Source organism: Vanellus vanellus (assembly GCF_965231255.1).
Source record: "Vanellus vanellus genome assembly, chromosome: 3".
NCBI lineage: Eukaryota > Metazoa > Chordata > Aves > Charadriiformes > Charadriidae > Vanellus > Vanellus vanellus.
In genome coordinates, this window is record NC_138907.1 from 124,759,259 (window position 1) to 124,766,414 (window position 7,156).

A 7,156-nucleotide genomic window follows, 5' to 3' on the forward strand; every position below is an offset into this window, starting at 1 on the left:
CAAAACCCGGACCTTAATAAATAAATAAATAAATTTAAAAAAAAAAAAAAAAAAAAAAAAAGAGGGGAGAGCGGGAGAGAGCCACATGCCTATTTGCCTGCGGCTTGTTATTAAGACACCTTCGCAGATTAAACGCTTAAAAGCAACCCAAATTAAATGGCAATTAAAAGCAAGTTACACCCTCTCCTATCTCCAGGCTTATCATTCGTGGAAGCTAGCCATCAGCAGAGCCACCCCGTCGGGATATGCCATTTGGGCTGGCATCTTCTCGGAGGGCGGGTGACTTCCCCCCTCCCCCCCCCCCCCCCCCCGCGGCTCCCTCTACCCTCCTTCCCCCCCGGGCGCTCCCCGTGCCGAGCCCGCAGTCACTTCGGGGGCTGGAGAGCCACTACCTGGGGGCAGAGGGACAGCGAAGGGGTGAGGGAGGGGGACCGAGAAGGCAGAGAGGACTTATTCCCCCCGAGTGGCAACTCCTCGGACCGGTGTCACTAAAGACATTAATAACGTACCCCTTCAGCTGTGCAACTCAGGGCTACGCAACCTCCAACCGGCACTTAAAAATGTCGAAACGGTGGTCTTCAGCTCATACATTTCCTCCCCCCCCCCCTTTTTTTTTCCCTTTCTCCTGTTACAGATGTAATTCCGTAGATCTATATGTATTTTATGTAAAATTCCATATAATATGTCACTGCAGTGATACTTTGTGGTCTCACCCTAGTTTTATGTTTGAAAATGCTATTTAAAGAAGCCTGTAAGATAAGCATATTAGGAAGCTTTAAAAGCAGGTTGGAGTGTGGGGTGGACTTAAATTCGATGTAAATGCAAGGGTAAAAAAAAAAAAAAAAAAAAAAAAGACCAAAACAAAACAAACCACATAGTTTTCATTTAGGGAAAAAAATATATATATATACAGTTAAACAGACACACATACAAATGTGCAACCTTAAATTCTGGTCAGTATTTAAAAGCAGTATAATCAACAGGAAGGAGCACTTACCTATTGAAAAGGATGGTTTAATAATATATGTTAATATATATTAGCTTTATGTCTTCCCAATAAAATGTACACAAAATACCCCCTTCGATCAGATTAGCTCCCATATTAGCCTGAGTAAGAAAAAGCATTCTAAAGAGTGGAGGAAAAAATGTATAAAAATGTTGAAAGAACCTACAGTTCCTTATTAGGCGAAGATACAATATTTATTCCTTGTCTCCTGGGATGAAGCTCCTCTATCTATTGTCCTCCCAGTTCTCAGTGCTGATGCTTAATTTTCAAAACTTCTATATTACCAAGGGACCTACGACATCAGCCAAAGAAATACCCAGCAAGTACAAAATCTGATCCAGGGAGCAGCTTTTGTGCAGAGGGAAAATTTTGTTCCTACAGGTTTTTAAGGAGGTGCATGGAAAAGCGAGAGATCTGATCTATGCAGATACATTGCAAATTCTCTCTGTCTGTAGAGATTTTTTTCTAAAAAAAAATTGGGGAAATACATGAACTTTGGATTTTTCAAATTTTTCTTTTTCTTTCTTTTTATTTTTTTTTTTTAATTTGGAGAGGGGAATTTTATCCAGAGGGGTTTTTTTCTCTCTTTTTTTTTTTTTTTTTTTTTTTCGGAGAACCAAAAAATGTCAACTACCTTTCCAGGTCTCGTCCACGATGCAGAGGTATTTTGTGTGTGTGAGTGTGTGTGTGTGTGCGCGCGCGTGTGTGTGGATGTGTGTGTGCGCGTGTGTGTGCATATGTGTGTGTGGATGTGCCTGTGTGGTTGTTTCCATTTTTTTAAATCCATATTGGACCGTTACATTTAATTATAATCCGGCTTCAGAGATAACTTAAAGAAGTATAGAGAGAAAATTCGTTATGACATCTGTCGCCAGAAAGGGCAACTCATTACCACGTTAAAACCGTTGCCAGAACGAAAATCAGAATAATACCCCTAATAATATAATGAAGTGGAGAGAAATCACCACCAGCTCGCCAGGAATGGGGAGTTCTCACTAAAAAGCAGGACTCCCCTTTTCTTTCGAAACGCGGGGAAAAAAAAGGAGGAGGGGGGGGGAGAATTTTGGATCTGATTCGTTATTTTAAAAAGAAAGAAAAATAGGGGTTCAAAAAAAAAAAAAAAGGAAGGGAAGGAAGGAAGAAAGGAAGGCAAGCAGGCGGCAAAGCTTTCTCGATGTGTAGCGCTGTAACATAGGGACGGGACTTGTGTGTATTCTCGGTAGTTTGATGACTTTTTTTTTGTGTCAGCCCCAGATATTACAGCTGTGATCAGGAGGTGGATGGATAGACGGATGGATGGACAGATAGAAGGATAGCTAGTTTTTATTTCGGTGCGTGGATTCCTTTCGCTCGACGGTATTAAGGGCAGGCTGGGCTGTTTATGGGGTTTTGAACAGACCTTTATGGCACCAGCCCAAGGTAGGAAAGGATCTTTTGTTGCTGGGGTTGCCGCTCGCAGGCTTAGACGCTTCTGCAGGGGGAGAAGCTATGCAGGACGGCGTGCTTGGAAGAACCGCACCCGGGGTTTTCAATGACAAACCTCCAGTTTTGGGGTCTTCTTTTCACTTCTTCCTTTCAGATACGTCATGACGGATCAAACAGTTACCGTTTGATGCAGCTTGGATGCCTGGAGTCTGTGGCCAACTCGACCGTCGCCTATTCCTCCTCATCTCCTCTCACTTACTCTACCACGGGCACCGAGTTCGCCTCCCCGTACTTCTCCACTAACCACCAGTACACCCCACTGCACCACCAGTCCTTCCACTACGAGTTCCAACACAGCCACCCGGCAGTCAACCCCGACGCTTACTCCTTGAACTCTCTCCATCACTCCCAGCAATACTACCAGCAGATCCATCATGGGGAACCCACTGATTTTATCAACCTGCACAATGCGCGGGCGCTCAAGTCCTCCTGCTTGGACGAGCAGAGGAGAGAGCTGGGGTGCTTAGATGCTTACCGCCGCCACGACCTGTCTCTTATGAGCCATGGATCCCAATATGGGATGCATCCAGATCAAAGACTCCTGCCAGGACCAAGCCTCGGGCTTGCAGCCTCGGGAGCAGACGATTTGCAGGTAAATAGCATGCGATCTCCTTTCGAGGCACCTTCTTCTCCCCTCCCCCTGCCCTGGTGTCCCCCCACCCCACCCCCCCACACACACCCCCTCCCCACTTTCCTCTGCTCAGAATAGCTCATACAAAGGAAGGAAGATTCATCCAAAATCCGATCCGGAGCCCGTCTCCTCCGGAATAGTAACAATAAAAAATGTGGGGGGAAGCAAGCGGTCTTTTTTGGCCAAAACCAACCAACCAACCAAACAAACAAACAATTAAAAAAAAATCTCGCGCCTGATTTCCCCGCGTGGGTTGTGGCTCTGGGATGGCTGAGACCGCGGGACCCATCCGGACCTCTCGGGGTGCGTGTGTGTCTGTGCGCGTCCGCGGGTGCGCGCACCAGCCCTTACCAAAGTCACACAGAAACTAAACTAAACTAAACCCACCTTCGGGCTCTCCCTAAACTTTTCCTTTCTTTCGGCGAACGGATCCGTTTAAATGACTTGCACCGACAGAGCAGGCAGATGTGTTAAGGAAGGGATGGAGTAGGAAAAGACAAAAAAAAAAAAAAGGCAGGGCAGGAGATAAATCTGCTTTCCGACATACATACAAAGGCAAACCTTCCGTTCAACTCCGAGGCATGAGGCAGAGAAGAAATAAACGGGAGCAAACGTTCTTCAGAAATATTCAGTAGCATAAAAATCCCCCGCAATATCCTATCTCGATGTTAATAGGGAGAGAGATACAAGCAGATAAATCTGAATTCATCTATCTGTGTGCCTAATCATTCATCTGTTCCCCCCTAACCGGCATCTGGACCCATTAAAAAAAAAAAAAATATCTATTTCTATGTATCAAAACCTCAGCTTTATCCGCTCAGAAATCCTTTACCCCTCATGAGCTGGTAGCTTAAATGAAAATTGTTTCCAAAATTGCAAATAACGCCCTCTTCTATCTAACACCCTATTCGAAAAGTCCCCCAAATCAAAAACAAACCTTCCTTCTCCCGACGAGCTGAGGAGCTAAAGGCTTCCGATCAGCGGGGAGAGACAAACAGGACCGTATTTACTGTACTTACTTTTCCCCCAAATCTCGCTCCCAGTCATACAAAGGTGGCTGTGGTGATCTTTCCAAAAATACGTAGCGGTCAACGGCTCGGAAAAAAAACAACCCGAAGTTTGTAAAACTAAGAAGGTTTACTTTCTTCCCTTAAAAAAAAAAAAAAAAAGCAAACCAAACAAACAAAAAAAACCACCCCGAACCTCTATTTATATCGGAGAAAATAAATCTTTTTTTTTCTTGTTCTTTTTTTGTAAGGAGGAAAACGATCCAACAACCCAACAACAAAGAACATTATCTTTTATATCTCTGAGGAAGAAATCCTAACTATTTAAACCTAGCTTTCTCCATTAAAATTCACTATATAATTTTATCCTCTCTGGCCATTTTTGTTTACATTTTTCTCAAGGATCTCCTTATGTTACCCCCCTCAAAAAAAAAAAAAAAAAATCTGCCATTCACTGCTCAGCCCAACTAAAACCTATTTACTCCTTTTTATAACCACGTCTGCTGCTGATTTTTTTGTATCTGTACAAATTTTTTTTCTTTGGCAGGCACAAAGCCTTGTATTTTTCAAAAGAGGGGATTAAGAACGTTTGCAAGACAGCAGACAATGCCTAAGTCCCGGGCAAAAAAGCACCATAGTTTATCCAATTTTCGACTTAGTGCCATTCAACTGGTCATTTATGCAATGTCATCCGACCAAACAACATGTTTCCCTTTAAAAAAAAAAAAAAAAAAAAAAAAAAAAGAGGTTGGTTAAGCTGCTAGAGACACACTCTTTTTTTATTTATTTAAACAAGAAAAAAATAAACAGCCTTTCTTTGGAAAATATGAATTTTTCGATCACACTTTATTCGAAAGTAAAAGACTCACGTCTTTGTACCTAATCTTTTCTTTATTTTTCCTCCTCCCTCTTTTCCCGAACAGCAGAGGGAGTGTATTGAGGTATCGAAAGCGTGAGGTATTGAGCGGTGAAAAGTTGAAAATATTAATATTTGGCGTTATGATTGAGATGATTCGGAACAAACTTGGACTCTTGCGAATATCCCCTTGGGTTTAGAGGGAAGCGTTTTGGTGGCGAACAGAAACAGGACTGCACACAAATACTTTTAAACTAAAATTGTGGTCTAATCAGTCTTCCCCTTTCTCCTCAGTCTTTCTTTTTAAAACGTTCATCAGCATATGCCTCATTTCAAATGCAACAAATGTAAATATACTTTTCCCTGCACAGAATTTTAAGTGAATGTCCAATAGTTTCGAGGGCGGTTTAAGTCAGCCTAACAGATGCAAACAGTCTTGGAGCTGGAGTGGCATCTTTCAGTGCCCTAAAAAGATTTTCCATGGGCAACAAAGAAAACTGTCACACCTTTTCCCATCACCGCTTTAATTTATGCTCAGTCGCCAAGTTTTTTTCATATTGATTTCATAATCACTTTAAGGCAGAACACTTAAAATAAAAAAGAGCCTTGAAAAGGAAGGTCTTACAGGGCCAGCGCCAATATGGTGAAAGTGGGGGAGAGAGCCAGGACTGTAAAGGTTGTTTTGTAAAGTGGGGTTTTTATTATGCACCGACTCTCTCCGCATTTACTTAACTCTTCACGGGCTGTTGAGTAGGTTAACACCCTTAAAGGCCTCTTTCATGTCCAATACCTCGTTTGTTTGTAGAGGAAAATGCGTCTTTAACACATTTCCACTGGGCAAAGATTTAGGTTTGGTTTGTTGTGTTTTTTTAACCCCAACATAAGGAAAAACCCAAAGAAAACCCAACCCTTTCAAGTCTTTTATCGTCCCAATAAAAATATTTATTAAGGCGGGCAAAGATCCCCAAATAATCAGCCTTGTAGCGGGAGAATAAAGAAGTGAAGTCTCTTCGGGTGTGCAGCAGAAGCCCTAAGCAGGTTTTTGGATGGTTCTTTGCCGTACAATCACACATGGGTGCCTGTGTGTGTGTGTGCACACAGATGCATATTCATCCCCACCTATGTGCGGACACACGCATTGTTCCAACACCCTTACGGCTCCGTGTAGCCGGCAAAGCCCAAGAGGTCGTCTGTTGTTTGTGCTCTTTGTCTACTTCTCTGCACACTTTGTAAGTCGACAGATACGTGTCACGACACATATATACGAATTTAGCTGTACGTATCTATATAAATATATAGCTAAACATACAAAAATACTATATAAACGTGTATTTTTACCTTTGTGCGTGCAACTGTAGAGCGCGAACACACTTCTCTCATGACTACTTGTTTGTCTCTCTCTCTCCGGCCACTTAACTGCTGATCTAACTCGCCAGTTCAGGTGAAACTCCCCTTTAAATGGCAATGAAAGTGATAATTATTCTGCATTTCGTGGGGCAGGGGCGGTGGGATTTCGCCAGAGCACTTGAGTTCGATGAGAGTAACTGTGTTTTTCCAGTTCACCTTAACTATTGTTCCTGTGCGAGTCGTGTAACAAAGCAAAAGCTGTGTGATCTCTCTGTGGGTTTCTGTATCTGATTTCTTTCTTTCCTTTCTTTCCTTTTCCCCCCCCCTCATTACTTAAGAGCTCAGTGGAGGCCCAGTGTGGACTTGTACTGAACGGGCAAGGAGGTGTGATAAGAAGAGGTAAGAGGTTACAAATACTCGCGTCTATCAATTTTGGTAAACATAAAACCCTCTCCGTTTCTCTCTGTCTTTCCCTCCCACGCTGTTTGGCGTAGTTTGGAGTTCCTGCTGAAATAGTGATAATTTGACATTTGACAGAAGTACGTTCAAACTCGCTTAGAGCACTTCACATTTCACAGTCCATTTGCACTTTACCAGTGATCTGTTCCTCGGTAGCTCTCGGATACTCCCCCTGAATCCAGAGCTTTCTTGACTCGTTTTATTATTCCCCGTTTAATCGAGTTGATCCCTGATAGTTTGAGAAACGTGTTTCCTGGCGCCGGGCTGTTAAATTGGCAGTTTGATCTCGTGTGGGGAAAGAAAGGAGCGTTTTTGGAAATGTGGTTTCAGGAGCGCTACAGACCAGTGTGGGACTCGCTTTTGAG

General features: G+C 43.0%; 1 protein-coding gene across 1 annotated transcript in view; it reads left to right on the forward strand.

Moving 5' to 3' along the window:
* Nucleotides 1–1,629: 1,629 nt before the first annotated feature.
* Nucleotides 1,630–7,156, forward strand: part of TFAP2D (transcription factor AP-2 delta) — a gene marked incomplete at both ends in the record, with an annotated part of 56,279 nt that continues 50,752 nt past the window's right edge. Inside the window, 3 exons of the mRNA XM_082480840.1 lie at nt 1,630–1,668; nt 2,586–3,083; nt 6,671–6,731. Coding sequence (XP_082336966.1) covers nt 1,630–1,668; nt 2,586–3,083; nt 6,671–6,731 — 598 coding nt within the window. The remainder of the gene's footprint in view (nt 1,669–2,585; nt 3,084–6,670; nt 6,732–7,156) is intronic.